General features: G+C 34.6%; 4 protein-coding genes and 1 pseudogene across 9 annotated transcripts; 2 read left to right on the forward strand and 3 right to left on the reverse strand.

Moving 5' to 3' along the window:
• Positions 1-471: 471 nt before the first annotated feature.
• Positions 472-2,352, reverse strand: LOC125187924 (protein SPIRAL1-like 1). 4 transcript variants are annotated; one of them, XM_048084589.2, is made up of 4 exons: positions 2,195-2,257; positions 2,049-2,093; positions 1,182-1,494; positions 472-782 (listed from the first exon to the last, which is right to left on the reverse strand). In XM_048084589.2, exons 3-4 carry the CDS (start codon positions 1,455-1,457, stop codon positions 705-707), a joined length of 354 nt encoding a protein of 117 aa, XP_047940546.1. In that variant the 5' UTR covers positions 1,458-1,494; positions 2,049-2,093; positions 2,195-2,257; the 3' UTR covers positions 472-704. The 4 variants fall into 4 exon arrangements, with proteins under 4 accessions (XP_047940546.1, XP_047940544.1, XP_047940545.1 ...); XM_048084587.2 differs by lacking the exon at positions 2,049-2,093 and having other exon boundaries at positions 2,195-2,352; XM_048084588.2 differs by lacking the exon at positions 2,049-2,093 and having other exon boundaries at positions 1,182-1,472; positions 2,195-2,325.
• Positions 2,353-6,286: 3,934 nt separating this feature from the next.
• On the forward strand, positions 6,287-7,527 carry LOC125187922 (uncharacterized). 3 transcript variants are annotated; one of them, XM_048084584.2, is made up of 3 exons: positions 6,287-6,390; positions 6,824-6,940; positions 7,012-7,527. In XM_048084584.2, exons 2-3 carry the CDS (start codon positions 6,827-6,829, stop codon positions 7,423-7,425), a joined length of 528 nt encoding a protein of 175 aa, XP_047940541.1. In that variant the 5' UTR covers positions 6,287-6,390; positions 6,824-6,826; the 3' UTR covers positions 7,426-7,527. The 3 variants fall into 3 exon arrangements, with proteins under 3 accessions (XP_047940541.1, XP_047940540.1, XP_047940542.1); XM_048084583.2 differs by having other exon boundaries at positions 6,305-6,390; positions 6,819-6,940; XM_048084585.2 differs by having other exon boundaries at positions 6,373-6,497; positions 6,819-6,940.
• Positions 7,528-7,735: 208 nt separating this feature from the next.
• LOC125187923 (wiskott-aldrich syndrome family protein, putative (DUF1118)) lies at positions 7,736-8,538 on the reverse strand. The gene is made up of 2 exons (XM_048084586.2): positions 8,379-8,538; positions 7,736-8,259 (listed from the first exon to the last, which is right to left on the reverse strand). Exons 1-2 carry the CDS (start codon positions 8,487-8,489, stop codon positions 7,882-7,884), a joined length of 489 nt encoding a protein of 162 aa, XP_047940543.1. The 5' UTR covers positions 8,490-8,538; the 3' UTR covers positions 7,736-7,881.
• Positions 8,539-10,046: 1,508 nt separating this feature from the next.
• LOC125187110 (UDP-arabinopyranose mutase 1) lies at positions 10,047-12,360 on the forward strand. Its single transcript, XM_048083632.2, has 4 exons — positions 10,047-10,458; positions 11,259-11,509; positions 11,593-11,761; positions 11,832-12,360. Exons 1-4 carry the CDS (start codon positions 10,147-10,149, stop codon positions 12,168-12,170), a joined length of 1,071 nt encoding a protein of 356 aa, XP_047939589.1. The 5' UTR covers positions 10,047-10,146; the 3' UTR covers positions 12,171-12,360.
• A 6,763-nt stretch (positions 12,361-19,123) lies between these two features.
• On the reverse strand, positions 19,124-21,558 carry LOC125221348 (protein FAR1-RELATED SEQUENCE 5-like; annotated as a pseudogene).
• Between the last annotated feature and the right edge of the window lie 2,883 nt (positions 21,559-24,441).

A 24,441-nucleotide genomic window follows, 5' to 3' on the forward strand; every position in this document is an offset into this window, starting at 1 on the left:
CAATATCAATTTTAGAGATGAAAAGGGTGCAAAACTATATTGCACCTAAGTTCAAATAAAAATAACAACGAATAGCAATTAGTTAGTACGAAGACATTTCCTTCCGATCAACAGATTGAAGGTTTGAATCACATGTAAGTTGTTAATAAAAAGTTAAAAATGAAAATAAAATGTCGATTTAAAATATACCCAAGTCAAGATTTCATGCTTGTCAACCAGCTTCGAGGCTTCGAACATTGTTTTTCTTGTAACTTCAAGCAATGTGTTATGAAAATACGTTGAATTGCCAAGGAGTGTAACTACTCACAGTTGCATGGATTTTCTTCTAATATAGTCTTCATATAGTGGAGTAATATTTTACATTGAATTTTATAACACAACTTCGTCTCAATGTGGATTAAACCTTGGTGACTGGCAAACTCACAAGAATAACAGTAGTAAAAAAATATCACCAAAATAGACATTGCGGTATGAAAAAAGCAAATTATTACAATTAATAATCTGCATCCAGACAGCAGCAAGTGGCTTCTTGAATTGACTCGAGGAGCAAGGGAAGCAATGCTCGATTTAGGAAAACAAAATAACATATACAGTAGTATTACAATTCACAATGTCTGAAGCTACTCTAGATGTCGGCCCCCCCACTTCAGAGGGAAACACAGCAAACATAACTTCATCTTCGAATTGGAAGAGGTATGAAGATTCTACTTGCCATCTCCAAAAAGGTATCCTAGGGAAGATCCACCTCCCGGGGCAGCATGGACTTTGGTGGATGGTCGATCCTGTCAAACAAAATTTCTTGCGCATCATTTTGATGAAAAACTCTAAAGGCACAAATTACATCAAGAGAATCACAACCATCTACTACTATACCAATTGCATCAAAATCAAATGTAGGAAGCAACAAAATGCCAGTGCAATAATAAATCCACAGAAGGTGTGATTAGATAATTGTATTTGGAAAGCCTCTAAAGATGGAATCTGTCATATACTCATATGAACTAAGGTTATAGGCTTGAATCACTTAAGCAACAAGCTAACAACCATAATAAAACATTGATAGATGACAAGCATATAATCCCAGGGAAAACAGGAAACCCAGGGTCAGGAATAGTGAATATATTTGCCGGTGAAGCCTAATGAAACAACTTAAATGAACCACACAACATATAGATATATACCGTGAGGAAGTTGCCGGTGTTCTGGCCATCTGCGCGGAAATAGTTGTTGTTACTCTGGCTGCCCTGTATGCCAGCTGGAATCTGCTTGGGAGCATCCCCACCAGATGGTGCAACAGCAGATGACTTGTCTGCAACCACTGCACTTGCCGGTGGAGCTGAATTCCTCGGAGGAGCCTCCACATTAGTTGCAGCCGGTCTTGGCGCAGGAGCTTCATTGCCACCAAATAGGTATCCCAGAGAACTTTGACCTCCACCGCTGCTCACTCCACGACCCATTATCTCTTAAAAATCCTGAATTATACCAAGCAACCGGCTGGGATTCAAATATTCGATCAGTTCCATATCAATTTTGATCACAGGATTCAACATTCAGTACATTAACAGGAAAAATAAATAAATGAAGCAACAATACAAGTTTTCATTCGGTTAGACATAATTCATTTTCTCTCACACTCTAAAATTTGCTAAGCTTGTGGATTTCTAATAACGATAAGGACCCCATCAGAATTGATCCAAAATCTGCAATTCGAACTCCAATCATTAAAACCCTTGTTTATTCCTAAAACTTCAATTTTTAAGATAGTAGTAATAAAATGATTTTGCATCTGCTTTTCCATAAAACAGTAGTCAGCAATTTTATTCCTTCCGCAAAATCAACTTAGCAACTAAGTATAATAATCACAGATTCACAATCATTAATAAATGCATTATTACTGTTGATTGAAAGAGATCCACCAAAAAAATCAAAATCAAAAGCGAAAAACCGAAATAATGATGAAAACAGTAGTGATAAAATAAATGAACAATAGAGCACCTAAACGATGAGCAACAATAACATACTGTATTCAAAAGAAAATGATCGGTTACCAGAAATGTTGTTTACACATGAAAATCGGAAGCAAAACGGTAGATCTGGAAATAGGAAGCAGAAAAAAACGAAATTCCAGCAAATACAATTGAAGGAAGCATACCAGAAAATAAAACAGGAAGAGAGAAGCAGAAGGTCGACTAACCTAGATCGAATTCAGATCTACGGCGAAGTAACAAACTACTGTAGAGAGAGGCGCAGAGAGAAGTAGAAGAGTAGTGAACAAACGCTACATACGTTGGAGTATTTAAAGGATACACCACTATCCATTTGAATACATTACCGTTAATAAGATTTTTTAATTTTAAAGGAGAAAAAAAGATAAAGACTTAAAAACAAAACTCGCTTAAATTGAAAACACTAATTTTATGTGCAAACTATTATTTCAAATAATATTGTTATCTACTTGATCGGTCATAAAATATTTTTCTCTCATTAGTACCATTTCTTTCTTAAAAGAATACTACTTATTTATTTATTTATTAAATATTCACATTGTAGCTAATCTATTTTAAACCAGTTTTACTAAAATTTTCAAATTGGATATTTCCATGTTTCAATATTAATTTAACTCAATAAGACTGTCGGTAATGTAATCGTGCCGACGTTGATATAATAAAGACACAATATTACAGCCCATTAGTGCCGAAGTTCTTCATTAAAAATATCACAATAATATTTTAAAACAATCACATTTCTTTCATTAAATAATGTTGTCTGAGTCTTGATTTTGACATAAAACCACGTAGAAAAATTAAAGTGGCACCGCTAAGAATTACTTTGTCACGAAACACGATAAATTATTACGCACGGAATTTTGTCACGATAAATTATGTTTTAATGATTGATTTCAAACTTGGAACGCGTAAATTATTAAATCAAATAATAAATGGACGTTTTTTAAGGGTTACACATTTACGTAGAATACATCAGAGCCATGTTTGAACGATGGAAAAGTAAAATTGAAAAGAAAAATGATTTTCGAGAAAATGAATCTTGGAAATATAATTCCTAATAGCTTTACTTTCCAGTATTTGAAAAATGTCAAAATTTTATATTTGATCTAAACACCAAACTAAAAATAAATTACTTATTATTTTTTATTTTTAAAAAATAATATAAAATATTTAATAAATTATTAATTACAAATGATAATAATTATATTATTATATTTATTATTACGATGGATAGTTTAAATATGGATCATCCATCATAATATATAATTATATAATTATCATTATAGTTATATGGTGTATTATAATCATAAATGATTATAATAATAAATATTAATATTATTATTATAATTATAATATTATTATAATATTTACGGATATTATAATTAAATAAATTTTATAATTTAAATTTCACTATGATTTTATGAAATAATAGTAATAATTATTTAATATTATTATATCATTTATATTATAATTATATTTTAATTATTTAATAAATTATTAATTACTATTACGATAATAATAATTATATCTAAATATTAATATAGTTATAATTATGATAAATTTAATTATAGTTATTTATTATACTGAAATTAAGTATGATTTATAATTTTAAACTATTTTTAAAATATTGTATTTAATAATAATAATAATAATATATTGCATTATATATGTAAGAATCTTAGAAGCTAGGATTGCATTATTTTAAAATGAATACCTAAGAAAAGCTAGCTAGGATTCTGAATCCTGGAAAGTTGTACTAACTTTCCTTATTCCATGATTCTGATTACTTTCCCAGATTAATTAAAAAACCGAAACAAACATAGGAATTTAAAATGTAAGGAATCAGATTACTTTTCCAGACAGAATCCTGGCAACCAAACATGCCCTAGAGGTAAGGTGATAAGAGTTTATTCAACCTTTTTATATAGTATTGTACTATCACTAAATATACTACTACTGGGAGTGATCAATTACTAACACATAATTTAATTGCTAACTATAATTAATTTAAGACCATATGATTTTAGAAAATTTGTGGTCTACAATTTGCCACATGTAATTTTCATATTTATTAATAAATCAAAAAAACAAAAAAACTACCAAATTAGGGTTTTGGATGAAAATGTCAATATAGTGTTTCGAAAATATCAACACAATGTTTTGAGAATGTCCACACAATGCTTTGAGAATGTTAACACATTGCTTATATTGACAATCTACATGTATTATATTGACATATTTTATATACTATGCTGACATTTGTGCTGTACGAAAAAATAAAAAAAAATTGATTTTTTTTTCAAATTTTGATGTCGAAACATATGCAAGTGAGATCTGGTTAGAATCCTTATGAAATTATCTTTTTGATATATGTTGTACGAAAAATAATTTAAATCGAGAAATTTATATGCGTTTTAAAGTTATGAGATATTTTTCAAAAGTTAGTTACAACTAATTTATTGTAAATTGACTTTAATACCTTTATTGACGTTTTTTATTGATTGTATTAACATTTCGGGATTGATGATCTAGGCCTTTAGTTTGAATATCTAATGACTATTATTTAGTTATTGTTTAATTATAGTTAGTAATTAAGTATTGAATTAGCAATATAACACTCACCTACTACTATCATAAAGTTAATGTGACGTTAATATACTAGTATATTTTTGTGCGTTCCTTATCATATCGATATTCGGCTGCAATCAACCTAAGTTGCCTATCTTTAATGATTTTGATATTTAAAAAATCATACTTTTGTTTATGATGATCAATAAGTGAAAATCGATAAAAACTGAAGTTTCATTATTCAAAATTTTTTTATTGCTTTGTTTTATTACGTTATTGGCTTGCTATTTTGTCGGGTGTGCAATATTGGCTCTAATTTTAAGCTTCTTTATTTGATAGGTCATCGTATGTTCGATTAATTGAATTGGTTATCCAATCAATATCAGCGATTATGAGTTTCATAACTTTCTAATTTCTATGACCAATTGAGTTTCCCGACTTTCAATTAGAGAATGATACCATATAATAATACTATACCAAATAATCGAGTTTGTTGAGTAGTTGAAAAGTAAATTCATTATATGCTATTGATTGTGCAATACTAGATGATCAGATCATCTCAAGGGTATTTCAAAATTTAAAATGGGGAGAGAGTTATTCCAATTGGAGATCAAAATGCAGTATATATTTTTAGGTTAATATTAGAGATATTGGTCCGTAACATTGTAAATTTTGGTCAATTTTTGGTATTTCTTTTTAATTTTAAAATTGATCTAAAATATTATAAATTTTACTTTTGATTTATTATTTTCTACCGTAGATCAATTATTTAGTTTATTTATATTTTAGTATTATATAGTTTCTATGATTTTATTTACTTTATCTGGTGGTTAAGATTTGATTTGTTTTTTATTTACTTCCCTAGTTGAGATCTTTTTATAACAATTAAATTAATATTTATTACTCTCACTACGGTTCTCCCTCTTGGAGAAACTGATTACTCTCCAATCTCTTTCAATTCACGCTTAGTTCTCTCAAATAACTCCTTTGATAGGTAAAATCCTATCATCACCGTACGAACTAATTTATTTTCATTTTATAATCATACTTACTACTACTTAAATCAACATGATTTTTTACGTGACTTTTATTCAACTTGCTACGAACCTAAAAAGTGATCTAAAATACCATAAATATTTTACGGTTATTCATATAAAATAAGTTTTTTTTTTTATCAAAGATATTCTATTTGGATTAGGTTGGATGAAACCAGAATGTAAAATTTATGATATATCAGTCCAATTTTCAAGTTCGTAGCAAATATTAAATTTTGGCTAAAATTTATGAATTTAAGTGCACTGAGTAATATCCCTTTATATTACTTATAACAAATCAAATCACCTTTTGAGACTTTTTTTAAGTACGTAAATATAATTTTTTTTATAGTTTTGTGTAAATAGTTATAGTAAAATTACTGTGATAATTACAGTAAACTAGTAGTATGAATTTAGTATAAATAATTGAATATGTTAATAATTTGTTTTTTTATTACTATTACATTTTGAAATGGAGTATGTAAATTTTAATTGGGATATGATAATGGTATAAAAATAATTACTAGTACTCCTATTTATGTTATTATAAAGTGATTTGTATTATTAAAAATATAGATAAATAAAAACATATTGGTGATAGCCACGTAGGCGTGAATATTGGTTTTTTGATTTTATATTACCAGTATAAAACATTTTCCTCCTATATCCTAGAGGGGATTTATTCCGGTACTATACCCTAAAACCCAATTCGGACGACCATAAAATCTCATTCCGACGATTCACCGCCGCCGTCGATTCTGTTCGGCATCGCCGCCGCGCCAGTAAGTTTTAGCCTCGCTCTCGTCATCTTCTTTCTCTGTATATTGCTCCGCAGGCGTGTATGTGCTGAATTACTAATACGGCTATTGAAATTTCTGCATTTTAGCTGGTAATCTCGACTAAAACCTCTAATCCTGCACAATAAATATATGTTTTAGCAACTTATTCGCTCTCAGTTTAACACACCGCAATTGTTGTGTTTGATTCAGTTACGTTGGTGATGGTAGAGATTATCAATTTGAGCATTTGCATCATTACTCTGATTCTCATTCATAACAATTTGCCCTAGGATGAATTAGATGATCTTGGATACTGGTTAAATGGAATTGAAATACTATCAAATATGCCGCATTGTAATTATCACATTGATGTCTGCAATTATTCATCTATGTATAGAAATTGACGAAGTTATTACTGAAATTGTGTGCAGCACAGAACATGAAAGGGGGAAGGAAGAATCTCAAGAGGGCTGTTGAGGCAGAGATGATGGCGCTTCAACAAGGGCAAAACATAATGCAGGTTGTCGATTTGAGGGGCTCTAATCTGATTGAGGTGGAAATCTTGAACTCTGTCTCTACTTTTCAGATGGAAGTTTATTTTACTGATTCATTCCATTTTTGTAGGTAATGGATGCAAAAGGGCAACATCTACTAGCAATATTTCCAGCAAAATTCCAGAAAAGTATGTGGATCAAGCGAGGGAACTTCGTCGTTGTAGATGAAAGTGGGAGAGAGGAGGCCATTGAATCTGGCAGAAAGGTGGCTGGCATCCTCACTCAAGTGCTTTACCACGATCAAGTTCGTCTGCTCCAAAAATCCTCTGAATGGCCAGAGATTTTCAGATCCTCGTCTCAGGAGAGCTCAGCGCAAGGTACCCCCAATCAAGTAGATGTATGTTTGAATGATGATGAATGTTCGACCGATGATGATGATGAAGGGCTTCCGCCTTTGGAAGCAAATACAAACAGAGTGAATCCTTTGCTGTTGCATTCGGATGCAGACTCTACATCTGATTCTGATATTGAGAATGATTCTTAGTTGATTCAATTATGTATTGAATGTATGACATTTGATTTGCCCATTTTGTAGTAGTGTTTACTAAACAAAAGAGCACATGAAAATTGCATTTTTTTCATTTCATTGAAACAGCTTTTATGATGCCCCTTTTCATTTTGTAGCTAAATGTTCTTTCTTTATATAGAAACAGAGTTGTAATGATTAAAAATCTGATTCATTGGTTGTAGTTTGTATCAGTCAGTATATGGAGTTGGAAAAAATGTTTGATTATTGTTGTGAGCCTTGGCAAGAACTTGGGGATAAAGTCTTTATGATGCATTAACAAGTCATAGATTCTTATGTGTACTTCATTTGAAATGGCAATCTTAGCATTCATTATAGATACACATCTCTAAATCATGTACTAGTATGGGAATTTGTGTCCTTACATTGCCATGAAATTGTGCAAAGCTGAGCAAATGTTTGAGGAAAAGAAGTCTAACTAGATTTCTGCAAAGTGGATACAAGATTTGATGCAGCAAAAGCAGCAGAGCCACCAACTATAGAAAGCAGAGCAACCGCAACCTGAAGGCCTATTTCCCAAGGGTAGTCCTCTGGCACTAAGAAAACAAATGCAGGTCCCAAAACCAACAAACTCAAGCTGATGTTAAGAAGCCCTGTCGCCGTCCCGGGGTTCGTGGCTGCCGAGAGAACCCCAAATTCCTCCGCTTTCGACAGTAGCCCGAGCCTCTCGATTGCCGACAGCGACAGCCCCGACTTCTCGGCCGCCGACAGCAGCCCCGCCTTCTCCGCCTTGCTGAGGAGCCGTAGCTGCTCCACCCGTGTCAGCAGCTTCGGCTTCGACCCCGTTGTACCCTGCATTGGGCGCGTTTACTTTGAGTGATAAGATAGATTGATAAAATATGTAATTAAACTCAAAATAAATCAATCCATCAAAATAAACAATGAATCAAGAACACAAGAAAGAGAGGGACCTTTTTAGAGGTGACAGTTTTGGCAGCAAAAGAAATGGGCTTCCGGGAAGCCATGGATTTGAGAAGAAGAGGTGAATATGGGATAGCTGCGGCAGCCATCATCTTCACCATCACCTCTCTTTTCTTCTTTTTCTCCTTTCGACTAAACAAATCTGCATATTTATCAATTTCAGTGGTTCAAATTAATTCTCGTGGAGCTGCTACTGCTACGAATATAATTTCTTCCACGTGTCATCACCTCATTCGCTGCTTTCATACTATCCTACTTTATCAAATTGCCAATAATTAGGAATTTTGCATTTCAGTTTAAAGAAAATTTTAACCTCACAGCTAGTCTTACCAAAATCATGTCTCTTGGTAGCGAATCACCCAAGTTTAATTTGAGTTAGGAAGATGATTTAGATAGTTGAATACTTTATCACTTGGAAAGGATTTTCGAATTTCAACACTTGTGACATGAGAGTTATGCTACATCCGTCCACAAAATAATTGACAAAGTTGTAAATGAATGCGCAATTGATAAAGTAAGACAAACTAATTAAAAAAAATGTTGAATTAGTGTTAGTGGATTGCGAGATCTACGTTTAGAATGATGTGGATTTATTTGTTAAAAACTTTTGATATTTAACATTTGTTTAATTTTTTTTTATGAAATTTGGATCTTTGGTAAATTTCCCAAGGGCTATAGTCAAAATAATGCTCCTATTCGACGACTTCGACCATTTCTGAGCCCATGACTATCAAAAACACAAATTATCGCTTTATTATTTTTTTTTTGTATCGAGGCCCTAAATATGTAAATGGGCCTGAACAAATACACTTATTTTTTATAAATATTTAAATGGGCTTTGTTACGGCCTTCATTAGTTTTAGGCTTGTTGCTTACAACTGAATTTATATTCACATATAATGGGTCAAAATAAACAATTTCGTTTTCCATACTACAATCGTGCCATTTTTGTTAGGATAAATATTAGTAGTGGTATTTTAACTTTCAAATTGTTTTCTTAATTACATTAGGTATATTTTTATTGTTGGAATGTTTTATTAACCATGGACTTTCGATTTTGCATCATCCCACGTTTTGGCTCCAAAATAATTGATGTCATTTATCACAATGCACTTAAATTTTTTTTAATTTTAACTGCATCGTGTCGTACGGTCATTCATAGTAGAGTCTTGTGGAGCAGAATTTCTTCTGTAATTTGACAACTAATAATATGAACAAGAAATAGTGCATAGGATTCATGAACAACATTGGTGATTGGGCGGCTAACTTTGAATTATTCGCCAATCACTCCTCTTCTTTTGCCGCCATTCTCTCTTTCTCCATTTCCCATGTCATCCTCATCCACTCCTCTACAAACTAGTAACAAAAATAGAAAATATATGAAAGTTACTCTTACCAAACGAATAATAGTGTTTACCGAAATTTGTTTCCACATGTGAATCTAAAATAATTGTTGACTAATTGGCAAGGTATTTTAGTTTAAATAATTATTCACAATTTCAAAAATAAAGTTAAACAATTGACACGTTGAATCCAAAGAAAAACTAACTACTCGAAATTAACGAAATCTGTCAATTATTTTAATTGTTATTCTTGGAAATTTTCGTTTATTTTTTTGTATTTGGACGTAGGGAAATAAAAAACAGAGAAAATAAATAATTAGCGAATCGGTCAGCTCCTCATTCATACAAATCCCATCTCCCTCTTCTCAAATTTTCCCCAAATCAAAACAAATAGTATTTCCCAATCTCAACAACAATGGCAGCCTCGACGCCGCTGCTCAAGGATGAGCTCGACATCGTGATCCCGACGATCAGAAACCTGGATTTCCTGGAGATGTGGCGCCCGTTTTTCCAGCCGTATCATCTGATCATTGTGCAGGACGGCGATCCATCGAAGACGATCAAGGTGCCCGAGGGCTTCGATTACGAGCTCTACAATAGGAACGATATCAATAAGATTCTAGGCCCCAAGGCCAGCTGCATTTCCTTCAAGGATTCCGCTTGCCGCTGCTTCGGCTACATGGTTTCTAAGAAGAAGTACATTTTCACCATTGATGACGATTGCTTCGTGAGATTCTCCTTCCCTTTCATTTCTTATCTCTCCAATTATGCCATTTCAATCATTTTTCTATATTATATTCCTTTTGTTTTTATTGATTTTTGAGCTTGTGTATTTACTATTTATACATGTATGTTTCTACACATTTGTGTTCTGGCTTTGCAATGGCGGGATGCTTTCGAAGATGGATTTTTTTTAATTACCTTTTATAATTGTGGCAAACTGCATATGCTTTTCTGCTCTGTTTACCCTGTTTTTCCTTTCGTTTTGTAAAGAAAATTTTTGAATGTTTACAAGAAATGTTTATTGAAATTTGCAGATGGCTCAGATTGACAGTTTTTAGGATTAATATTGTAATTTCAGTTAGCTGAGTGCAGATTGAGGATATTGATAGCCTAATTGTTATTCAATTATCAAAGTTTGGAGAAATACTTTAAGTTACCACGCTTGCTATTATGGTTTTAGGGGTTAATTCTAAGATAGTACAATAGAATAATTTGGTTTGTATGTATGTGAAGAAAATCAATTTGAGGTTATGTTCTTCTAACTTCATGGTCCTTGCTAATCTAGATGGTAACTACTCAATAAAAGAAAATAAACTTAAGTGCTTCGCTTTTATTTCATCATCTTTTACATCTCTTTAGTTGCACATTGTGTTGATCTATTGAATATGTCGAATCAGTACATTGCTATGGCACCAGCATCATACAGATTGCGTGGAGTATATCTCTACAATGGTTTTAAGTTATCGGAGCATTGATCTGGTAGATATAGTTCTAATCTATATCAACTCATTTGTTCGTGTGCAGGTTGCCAAAAATCCATCTGGGGAGGACATCAACGCACTCGAGCAGCACATCAAGAACCTGCTGTCACCATCATCTCCGTTTTTCTTCAACACCCTTTATGATCCCTACCGTGAGGGTGCAGACTTTGTCCGGGGGTACCCCTTCAGTCTCCGTGAAGGTGTGTCAACTGCCGTGTCTCACGGTCTTTGGCTTAACATCCCTGACTACGACGCGCCCACTCAACTTGTCAAGCCACGCGAGAGGAACACCAGGTATAGCCGTATAGATCCCTTCAATCTTCTCGTGCTGCTTATAAATGTTTGTTGAGACGTTTGCTTATAAATGTTGTCTTTAGGTATGTTGATGCAGTCATGACAATTCCAAAGGGAACTCTGTTCCCAATGTGTGGGATGAACCTAGCTTTCGACCGTGAGTTGATTGGCCCTGCAATGTACTTCGGATTAATGGGAGACGGCCAGCCCATTGGGCGCTATGACGACATGTGGGCTGGTTGGTGCATTAAGGTAGACTCCCTTCATTAGTGATGCCTCGAATTCATTCATTGCACAATGCCATTAATCATGTCCGTTGTAGGTGATCTGCGACCACTTAGGTTGGGGCGTGAAGACCGGCTTGCCATACATCTGGCACAGCAAGGCCAGCAATCCGTTTGTGAATCTCAAGAAGGAATACAAGGGCATCTACTGGCAGGAAGAGCTGATCCCGTTCTTCCAATCTGTCGTCCTCCCAAAGGAATGCACCACCGTGCAGAAATGCTACATCGAGATCTCCAAGCTGGTGAAGGCGAAGCTGGGGAAGGTGGACGACTACTTCATAAAGCTGGCAGATGCAATGGTGACCTGGATCGAAGCATGGGACGAGCTCAACCCGCTGGGAACAACCGGCCGCCTCCCCAACGGCACAACCAAGTAGAAAAGGGAGTTTGATTCATCCGTAATAATTTAATAGTCTAGCAACGGAATAGTCCTCTTTGTTCAAGTTGATGTTGAGAAATTGGACATGTTCGTTTTCTGCGAGAGATTATTTAGATAATTGTTTGAGCTGAGAACCACAGTAGTTGTAATATTTCTATTTCTATTTCTATTTACTTCTGTTTTTATGAGCCTTACTATATTTAAAATTCAATACCAGTTAATCATGTAAAAAATAAAATTTTGCGAAAGATTTCTATAATTCAGAAATAAATTAAGCATAAGCTTCCTCTATAAAGGAAATAACTTAGGTTTTGATTTTTGAATGTTTCGACAATGCTCCTTCCAAAATTTAACTGGCCGCCTTGATTATTCATATTTTTTTAACGCAACGATTGTCCCCTTATTGTTTAATGAGGCGTTTTAATTTTCGTTTTTTTAGTTCACCTAATTTAATAAATGAAAAAATTATTTTGTTTTAAATTTCGATCGAAATGTAAACAGTAAGCCATCCAAAAAGGAGAGTAAGATAAAAACACGTGAATTGCGTTCCAGTTAAATTTAATAAGGAAATAAATTCATAAGTTTAAGGTTAAAATCATTTACAGTATTTATTGGTTTCCCTTATCGGTACAGTTATTTATGTACCTCAAAAAAAATTGTCAGACATTTATGAATTAATCTGTTTCTTTTTTCTTGAGTTGATGAGTTTACCAAAGTGAGTTATCAAATCTCGTAGTACTATCATTTAATTGCATTTTGAGATCTAGTATTTCATAATTTTATCATAAGATTCACGAATAATTAATTATAGAGGTGATTGTGTCTAATCCAATTCACGAACTTTTATCAAATATTGATTTTTACATAAAACTCTACATGACTTAAACACAATGGTATATATGGATACCTACTACACTTTAATGACATTAATTTGTCATTCAGCTGGCCATGATAAAGATAATTCACTGAAAATTGATAAGCATTGAAAAAAAGAAAACAATTGAAATTTTATGTATTTCGAGGTGAAACGTTTCAGTTCATGTGCAAAACCAAAGTCCAAAACTATATTAAAATTCATACAAATTAATACTACTTTTTAATTATATATACTTCCCCAAAATATTTCACCACTTGACCAACCACAATTTAGATTCTGTGGATATTTAAGGCTTATGAATATTGGGCCGTAACCCTAGCAATTAATATCTGTGAAAAGTTGAATTTAGTTAAGAAATGCTAAATTGGTTAAGGACGATGTCAATAATCAATATGGTCCTATACTCCTATGGATTCCAGGCCATCTCACAGCATACAAAAGCATTAATTAAACCAAATAAATTATGCTACCAATATTAGGATAATATATGTATATGTATAACTATCAATGAACAAGTATGTAAATCAATTATAGTGTATGTTGCAAATTTGAGTAGACAAATCACATGTCGGCAACAAATTAAAAGAACACGTTTTCATGTGAAACAACTTTGACGTTGGACAAGAAAGGAATTGATCATCCAATAGGGTTTGGTTAAAGACCATCTCCAACCATGCACTAAAATTCATTTTTGGTGTAGATAAGTTCTCCGACTGTACACCAAACTCAAACCCATTTTTAGATTTTTCAATGGAATAACACTAAATATGGTGTTTACTCCAAAATTTTGCTAGACGAATACTCAAAAATGGTGTAAACTTAAATATGGTGTAAATGGTTGGAGTAAGACTACTTTTTGGTGTGACGTATACTCAAAAGTGGGTTTGGGTTTGGCATAAATGGTTGGAGATGGCCTAAATTGGTACCTTTATGTTTGCATATTTTTAATGTCAAAGATTTGTACCTGATTTTAATTTTTGATACATTTTGCAAAATTATATATACTATAGTACTATATAATAGTCAATGTTATTTGTTTTTTATGTAGCGACCGAAAAATGATGTGGTGTCGTGTTGAGCGACATTGTTTAGATTATAAAAAATGCCAAATGTTATTCTAAGATGTTAGATTTATATGAGACAGTTTGACTTTATGACGTCAAACTAAGTTGAATAATTTATCGTTAATTTGATGCTCTACTCTTTCCGTTCTTTTAAAAAAAAATTATTTTCATTTTAGTCCGCTTTTAAAAATAAAAACTTTTTAATTTAAAAAACTTTTTTCTCTCTAATAAGATTAATCATTCATTTCTCACTAACAATACTTCAATAATATTTGTTTTCATCCGTTTTACATGTTTTTTGGAATGTTTTAGATCTTTTATAGTACTCCTATTATATTTGTTATATGAGTATATCTTGAAACTTTTGTAAATATTTATTCATTATAAATACGGGATCTTTAAGAATAAAAATATACTATTCCATAAGTTAAATTTTTATTATCAGCTTATAACTTACTCCAGTAATTGAGTTATTTCCAAATCCGAAAGTGTAGAGTTAGAACTGAAAATTCTTAGGTTTATAAAGTTCCAACTCGATTAGAATACAAGTCGCAAATACATCAGATATCAAATTGATTTTTTCAAGTAGAAAATAAATTAAATGGTCATGGAATCTAAGCTCTATGTTAAAATCAGATACTACATTTGTTCTTACTACTTCTTAGAGCACTCCCAATGCACTCGGCGATAAATCCGGCGTTTTTTCGCCGATTATCGCCGAGAAATCGCCGGCAATGGGGAGGAATCGGCGATAATCCGGCGCTAATTCTCCCGAATTAACGCCGGCTCCCGAAAATTCGCCGGTTTATCGCCGGATTATCGCCGACCACTGTGGGCGATAATCCGGCGATAAAAATAGTTTTTTTTATTTTTTATTTTTTTTATTTTTATTTTTTTTTTAATTTACACCCCTATAAATACACACCTTCTCTTCATTCTCTCCCCATCCTCATCCCTTTTCTCTCTTCATTCTCTCCTCATCCTCATCCCTTTTCTCTCTTCATTTATTTTCTCTCTCCATCTATATTTAAGGAATTCTGAATCATCTTCTCATTCTCGGTCCGACGAGGAGATATCTCATTCTTCTTCCGAAGAGGAGGTACCTCCCGCTCCCACCGGATGGGATGTCGCGGGTTTCGCCAACAACCCAGTCAACAACTATATCTCCCGTTTCATACAAAGCGAGCTTGCTCGAATGCAGCAGCCACCCCAACGGCCAATCCGCAGGCGGCGCCGATACATCCACCCCGACCACGCTGGTGGGCACGATCGGTTGTTCGCCGATTATTTTGCTGAGGAACCACGTTATCCGGCAGATGTATTTCGTCGCCAATTCAGAATGCGCCGCTCCCTCTTCCTGCGCATTGTTAATGCGTTGTCCGCGCGTTACCCCGAGTTCCAGCTCCAGCGAGACGCCACAGGGAAGCTCGGTCTATCGCCCCTGCAGAAATGCACTGTTGCCATCCGACAATTGGCATATGGAGGGTCCGCCGACATGTTCGATGAGTATCTGCAATGCGGCGAGACGACTGGCAACGAGTGCCTGAAGAATTTTTGTCAGGGCGTGCGAGAGATATTTGGGGGGCACTACCTTCGCTCGCCAGACGCAGCTGACTGCCAGTTCCTGCTGGATTGGCACTGGAGGACCCACGGCTTTCCGGGGATGCTCGGCAGCATCGACTGTATGCACTGGCAGTGGAAGAACTGCCCAACCGCGTGGCGAGGCCAGTTCACTACCGGCTACAAAGGTACGCATCCCACCATCATTCTTGAAGCCGTTGCCGACCAACGGCTTTGGATTTGGCATGCTTATTTTGGTATAGCCGGGTCGAACAACGACCTAAATGTTCTCAATTCGTCGCCCCTTTTCAACGAGCGGATCAACGGGTTAGGCCCCTCTATCGAATTCACGGCCAATGGCAATGTGCATAACATGGGGTACTACCTGGCTGACGGCATCTATCCGCAATGACCTGTGTTTTTGAAGACGATCAGATGCCCAATCGGAGATAGTAGAAAGTATTTTGCCCGAGCGCAAGAGTCTGCGCGCAAGGATGTGGAGAGGGCGTTTGGGGTGCTCCAAGCACGATTTGCACTGGTAAAGGGCCCGACGTGCTTTTACTACCAGGGGGATATTGCCGACATCATGTATGCGTGCATCATCATGCATAACATGATCATCGAGGATGAACACGAAGGCGTCCTCAACGTCACCAGTGTTGCATCATCGAGTCACGGTGTCTCAACCGAGTCTGAGTCCGCCCGCCGGGGTGTACCGTACAACGAACATGAACGGTTCAAGGCGTTCATGGACATACACCAAAAGGAGGCCCATCGAGCACTACAACACGATATGATCGAAGAATTGTGGGCAAATAGAAACCGCGCCCACCGCCCTTGAATTTTTTTACTTTGAATTTTTTTTTCCATTCCTGTACTATTTTTTTTTTATTAATTTTCGTCGTTGTAATGTTTACTCGTGTTTTAATACAACGAACTTTATTACTATTATTTGTTTTGTCTTATAAATTAAATTAGCTAGCTTTATTATATACAAAAATAAAACAATTAAATTAGTGATGATGTAAAAATGAAATGTTGAGTTAGGGAGAAATAAGGGAGAAACCATTGGAGTAGTTGGCTAAAAGTTGGCTAAAAACTGGGGATAAATTATGGTGCTGATGTGGCGCTGATGTGGCAGAAATAAGGGAGTTTTAAGGGAAACCATTGGGAGTGCTCTTAGCAATATATATGGCCTACATGAATTTCAGACCCGCACAATTTGCGGTCAGATTCCACTTAAAATGGCGGCAAACATTATTTTTCTTTCCACCCTTCGAATCATTTTTCTGTTGATTTCTCACCAAGCACATGTATGAAAATATGAAATTGTGGTGACCTATTATTTCCATTTTTCAAACGATATGATGAGATGAAAAAATCCCAATATTGCACGCAACACATCTATACATCTACTTACGTGCTAGTAACATTTATGGATACACATTTTTGTGCCAATATGAATAAAACAGACAAGCAAGAGTCCATCCCACTACGCAATTTTCTTCCTTAACATGAGGGTATCTTCGGGGAAGATTTATAACTTACTAAAATAAACTAAGTACAATTTACATTAACAAATTACTACTAGTAAAGATGATATTCGGATGAAATATAAAATCAATGTTTCTTAATTAATATGTTAATTTATTTCACAACGTATTCATTAGATGAATCCATTTAAAATGATTATTGAGGATTACGATCTATTATTCTATTATATTTTATTGATTTTAAATTGTGAATGTTAAACCTCAAAAAGATAGTACTATTTCATTAATGATTAATTATCTCTACCTTATAGATAACCTACAAGCTAGGACTCTTTGGTAAGACTTGAACTTGTAAAAGTTTTGAGAACTAGAGAAACCCTATTCTGTTAATTAAGTAGTAGTACTAATAGCTTCGATCTTGTATTCCATTATATGTATTCAGGAAGATGAACCAATTATATAGGGTATACTGGATTATTGGCGACACTTGTCACACCCAAATCTTTCTATAATCAAAATTATGGACATCTTATTAGTCATATAACTTATAGACTATTATTTAAAAAATTATATAATAAAACTTACTAGATTTTTACGGACCACACTAAATACATGCTAACAAAACATCTTATTAGTCATATAACGGAACTAGCTATAGCTAGGGCTAGCTATCTAAGTACTCGTCTATTTAACCAACTAACATTAAGTAATCATTAACTACCTCAGGGAATATATTAAAATCCATGGCGTCATGTGGACTATATACAAACGTAGATCTTAATTACTCCAACTAAGAGCATCCACAATGGATGCCGATGCCCTAGTGGGGGAGCGGATCCTCTGCTGTGATTTAATCACAGCAGATGCTGCTGTGTTGAAACGGCGTCGTTTGATCAATTTCTCACTCCACCAAATCTGGGAATAAAAAATATGTTGATTTGATTCTTAAATCAAATCTCCTATCTTTTCTCCAATATTTCTCTCTCCTTTTTCTCTTCACTTATCGAAACGGCAAACTTCAGCCAAATAAATAATGCACACATACTTCTTGGAATAATAGTATAATTTTGCATTCCTAGTCTTTGTGTTAATGAAGGATGACCGAATTAATCAAAGAACCTATTCCAAAATTTCTGCTAAAATACGTCTATTAATTGTTTGATGAAAAGACTAAAAGAGAAATTATTTATTTAAAATTGAGTTGGATAGTTAAAAATTCGGTGATGTATTCAAAACTAAATTTTATCTATTGTACACCATGTAGGCTGCTAATATATTTCTTGAAATAAAATATGTATGTATTTTTGCATTCCTAATCTTTGTGTGAATGGGTGATCGAATTCATGAAAGAAACCTCATCCAAAATTTATGCTAAAACAAGCCTATTAATTGTTTGATGAAAAGGCTAAGAGAGAAATTACTTATTTAGAATTGAGTTGGATAGTTAAAAATTTGGGGCTGCATTCAAAATTAAATTTTTATCTATTGTAGGTCATGTAGGCCGCTAATATATTTGGCTAGATAAATAACAGTAGTTCAAGGCAACATTAGCAAAAATAATTAGATATAAACAATCCAAATATGCTTGCTTTGAAACAGACTAATCCAAAAATACTAGCTCAAAAAGGCATGAATTGTTACTAATATCAAAAACTATATTATAAGGGGGTGCCTCCAAAGCTTTGTACACTGATGTAAGGCATTCAAAGCATGCATGAGATGAGCATCCAAAACATTGTATAGGGCAGTGAGATATAATCTCAATCATCTCGATCTCGATAATGGTGATTAACACTAGATGTGCCTTCAGAGCTTTGTATAGTGCTGCAAAACATGTAAATCAAATATACACACAAATTATTAAATCTTGAATTACTAGTGTTTAGAGTTGATCAACAAATATGGTGCATGCTTATATTTCAAAAGGGGGACAAAACAATGAATATAGAACTAAATCTCATACCATTTCGTAGTTGACCAGGTTGTTCCACTGAAATATGTTCCATTACTAGAATATAAAGTTTGATCTAATGGTGCCAACACAAAAAAATATTGTAAGAGATAAATCACAACTAATTGCACCAAAAACTTTATACTATAAATAATTATACCAGTAACAATTCAGTGAAACTCAAATGATTTGTAGTCCTTTCGGGGCATGCGTGAGGTGCTGGAACTGTAGTCTTTTCGGGGCACACATGAGGTGCTGGAATTGCTGGACAAGAAACATACAACGTACCTCGTGTTCCAACATCCTACAGTTATATTAAAATATATATTTAATTAACTTATTTTCCAAATACATAAAGGTATAATTTGTATACATACTTGTACTTTATGGTTTATTTTTCTTCTTTTTGGCTGAAGCTCTACCCAACTCTTCAATCATCTCGAACCTTTTGCACCAATTTTCTTCTTGAATTCTTTTGATGCTACTATAGAAGAGATCTTTGAAGAGATATTCACATTGTTAATGTTTTCTTGATCCTCATCTCTTGAACGCATTTCCATCACCCTTTTGTATAGATCATGCATTGTCTCATGCACCAAGGAGAAAGTGGATTGCTGCACAGAAGCTTCATTAGCCAACCTAATAAGCATTTGGCATAGTCTTCGATACCGCTCAGTACTTTGTAATTTACAATCTTCTTCAACTACATTACCTGTATAGTCACGTACTACACCACTTCTAGCTTCTTTAGTCCACCTCTTAAGAATATAAGTCTCTGGAAGCAACTTCACGTCTAACACATCAAACACTTTCACAGAATGACAACATATTAATCCAACCATCTCAAACCTTCGACAACTACAGTGAATCATCTTAGTATTGGGATCATAGGTCACCCTCAATTCCTTATCATGATCAATTAGCCCAATAACATATTCAAATAATGACCCTGTTTCATCTTTATGCTTTACATATGCAGCTGCAAATAAGTCAAACTCATTCTGGAATAAATCAAACACTGATGGAGTATAGATCTTAGAAAGCTGACGTAACATGGGGGAGTTCTCTAACCTCAATCTGGGTAACTTTTGGCGTGCCTCAAAGTCACACTTTAGTTCACTATACCGTTTATCCTCCACAACCCGCTCAAAATTCTTAAAAAATTGAGCAATGTTCAAATTGGGCATCGTACAATTCGTGATGCTAGAATTGACACTCTCATTAAGTTGTGTGCTTCTCATACCAAGCGTGAAGGCTTTTATATAGCATCGTGCCCATTTTGTCTTCACACCATATATGTGCTTCAACCATGTGCTGTTTTGAAGATTATACTGTGTCAATAAGTTGCTCCAAGCCTCTTCAAACTTGATTTCATCCTCAAAGCCATACATACACTTCTTAAAATCTGTCAAGAAACACGATCCTTCCTTCATGAGGTTTCCCAGATGCTTGATTCCATTTTGCATTAAATGCCAAGTGCATAATCCGTGAAATGTGTCCGGCATTACCTCATGCAAGGCTTTTGCCATAGCTTGATCTTGTTCGGTGAAGACAGTGAGAGACCTTTTGTGTTTGTGTGCCTCCAAAAAAGTTTCAAACAACCATTTATATGATGCTGTTGTTTCATCATACAAAAGTGATGCACCAAATATGACAGCTCTTCTATGATGATTGAAACTGGAGAATACGGCAAGTGGTCTATTATCACGATTTGTACAATATGTGGTATCCAATGACACAACATCGCCAAAGTACTCATAATCAATCAACATTCTTGCATCTGCCCAAAAAACATTAGTTATATGTTCTTCCACATCCATTTGGTTCGCATGGTAAAATGATGGATTTTTAGACAACTGATCTTGAAAGTACCTCATTAGACAACCGGCTTCACCATATACCATGCTTCTTTGTCTCTTAGATCGAAGATAATTCTTAGCGTCTAAGATAGTGTAACCAATTCCATCTCTTCCCCCGGCTTGTCTGGCCATCAAATCAAAAGATAATTTCTGATTGAGCCCAACATCATCTGCTAAATCAATCTCGTGTGCTCGAACTTCCGTAATGCGCCGCTAAGAAGATAACATATGTACTGTCTCAGGAAGATGGAGGGGATGATTATACTCTTCTTCAAACTCCTTTACTTTGTATATACCATTCACATAAGTCACCCCCAATCTTACTTTACAATTTGTTCGAGTCTCAAGTCGAGGATTGACCGTTAAAAAATCTCTTTTGTCTTCTTTACGCACACCTTCCTTACAACAAACATATTTGTACGATGTTATTTGACCAGTTTTTTTCCTTTTGTTGAAGTAATGTTTCCGAACTCCGAATCCAACTTTTCCTCCGTATTGAACCCAAAACATCCAAGCATCATCTAAGCTATCAAATTCCATACCAATTCTAGGCTTGAAATCAGAATCTGAGCTCAAATTCATTGGTGACATAATATAGAGCGAATCTATTGAAGCCAATAAAGTAGAGAAATGTCAAATGAAATACAAGGTGAAACGTTTATGCATATTAACATCAACGATTATACATGCGAGGGTCACTTTTTACTACTTCAATTTCAACATAAAATTCTAGCTTTTCTAGCTTATCTCACTTTTTCTCTTAGAATTTGATGAAAAAGTATTAGGGTTCATTCCATATATATTTTGCAAGCCCAATAACAAGCAAAACTGACAGTATATTGTTAAAGGTAAATCATACATTCCAACTGACAAACTCGTATTTTAGTGTCATGATTGGTGTGTTGATATACTTAATTGTTGAGTTTTTGTGCTCAAAATGGTTATTTCCAGCCAATTACTATTTGTTTTGGAGTTCACGTGTTTGTTGAGTGTTTTAGGCAAAATAGGCAAAAAAAGAGGTGAAACAGGTCTCACCCGGCCGGGTGGCGTTGAGAAGCCTTGGAGAGTCAGAGAGCTCGGAAGAAGCCCTACCCGGCCAGGTGAATTTACAGTACAACAATTGTACGCAGCCGGGTGGCACAATTTGGCCTGCGCAATTCTAGAGAGTACCGAAAGAGTCCCACCCGGCCGAGTGATTTTCCAGTACAACAATCCCACCCGGCCGGGTATGTATTTCTGACGATTTTTTATTGTGAAACGCGATTTTCTGAAAGAGGAGAATAAGAAAGATAAGCTAGGGCAACTCTACTCATTCTCTACCGCCGTGAAACACAAAAACCATCTCTCTCAAGCACTCTTGGAAGAAGATTGAAGATTCGAGCTTCAATTCCTCCGCCAATTGTACTCCGTATCATGTTTTCCATTGTTTTCTCTAGTTTAGACTTGTTTTCTTCCATGAATATGAGTAGCTAAACTTATTTTATGTAGAATTCTTGGTGAAGATGCATTGATTCATAGTTTTAATCCAATTGATTTCGTTTTATCTAGCTCTAGTGATTGTTTGGTTTATTCCTATGCTTTTTTTCCTGTCAATTGCTTGATCACCAATTGGTAGTGTTAGGGTTCCTTAGAGTAATCGGGAGGTGAAATAGTTAATCTTGAAAGAGGAATAATCCACACCTTTATTCAATAAAACTCGGGAGAGTTAAGATTCTGAGTGGGATCTTTAATCTAATCGATCTTTTGTGAGTTAAGTCTAAGAATTAGAATGGGACTTCAATTGTTACACTTGATCTGCGGATTTCTCACCTTGGGAAAGGGTTAAATTCATATCTGTGATTGATTCAACAATTCTAGAGACTTTAAATGGTAATCTAATATCAATCGGGTTAGGCTATGAGTTTTGCATCGGATCCTTGAATTCTGCATATTTTCCATCATTTTTTGCAGCTTGCTTATTTGCTCGATTGTTTAAGTGCTTACTTTTAATCTTTGATTTATATGCTTTTAGTAGTGTTAGTTTCAAACCCAAAATTTCGATCGTCTGGATAGTAGTTGAAATTTGTTCGTGGTACTTAGAGTTACACTAAATTGTCTTTGTGGGATACGATATACTCTTGCTTGCTGTTTGCTACGATAATAAAATTGAGTCAAGTTTTTGGAAAGCTTTAGAAATAAAAATTATTTAGATGAATCAAGAATCACACTCTCAGGAGGAAAAAAAAATTCATACCTGAAGGTTATCAACAAGCAAGCTGTGTGAGTAAAACTTAAAAAGTGTCTGCAGAGAATAAAGAAAATTAAAATGTGTCAAGCTGAAAAGAGAGAAGATGGAGAGATTGTCTTGTTTCCATTTGGACGTGAAGAGAAGAGAAAGAGGAGGGAAAGAAATATTGGAGAAAAGATAGGAGATTTGATTTAAGAATCAAATCAGCGTATTTTTTATTCCCAGATTTGGTGGAGTGAGAAATTGATCAAACGACGCCGTGTGAAGGAGAGCAGAACGACGCCGTTTCAAACACAGCAGCCTCTGCTGTGTTTTAATCACAGCAGAGGATCCGCTCCCCCCTAGTGGTTGCCACGTCAGCATTTTTTAGTCTACCTCTTCTTCTTGCAATGGTTTTCGCCCTATCAATTACACTTAATTTGCATTTAATTTTTAATATTATTGTTTTTTATTTTTTTATTATTAAAATACTAAAACATCATCATATCGTCATTTACACTATGCGGGTTTGGGAATTGACTCGTATTCATTCTTGAAAGTGTGAAAGTGAGAAAAGAGAAGAGAAAGAGATGACATGATAATGGAAGTTTTTGAGCAACTTCCAACTCCAAAAGAAAATAATAAAGATCTATGAAAGTTAAAGACTTGATAATATTTCTCATAATCCCTTCTGGGGAAATTACAATCAATATATAGACTCCTAAGCTAATAACATACGGAAAGTATGAACTATAAAACTAACCCACTAACTATTCCACTAACCTACTGATCCACTAATAAAGAAACTAAATAACCGACTAAATAACTATGCCAAGCATGTCACACGTAATCTTAAAACTAGGCGGTGGTCGGTTTGGGCAGTTTTGTATCAGTAGAGTAGAGAGTATTATGTGAAAGTGTGTGAAAAATGAGTATTTATAATGGTTTAATAAAGAATAAAAAAATTTAAAAACCGTTGAGATCGGGCTTGGGCATGCCCCTGCTATGGGCAACCGATACATCGCCCGACGTGTCGCGCTACCGATATTTCGGTCGAATCACTCGGGCGCCCGATGCACTTAGTATATATATAAAAATCTAAAATTCTTCTTCTATTCCACTCCGAATGAAACGATTCAAACCGTTATATAGAGAAATTTGAATTCAAGATATAAAACTGCATAACAAGATTAAAGTTAATTACGAATTAAATTAAAGGATTTTTCAACGCAAATGTTAAAAGTTAGATCGGCTCGAAG

Source organism: Salvia hispanica, chromosome 5 (assembly GCF_029641045.1).
Source record: "Salvia hispanica isolate PSC_SH4W2 chromosome 5, Shi_PSC_v1, whole genome shotgun sequence".
In the NCBI taxonomy this organism is placed as follows: domain Eukaryota; kingdom Viridiplantae; phylum Streptophyta; class Magnoliopsida; order Lamiales; family Lamiaceae; genus Salvia; species Salvia hispanica.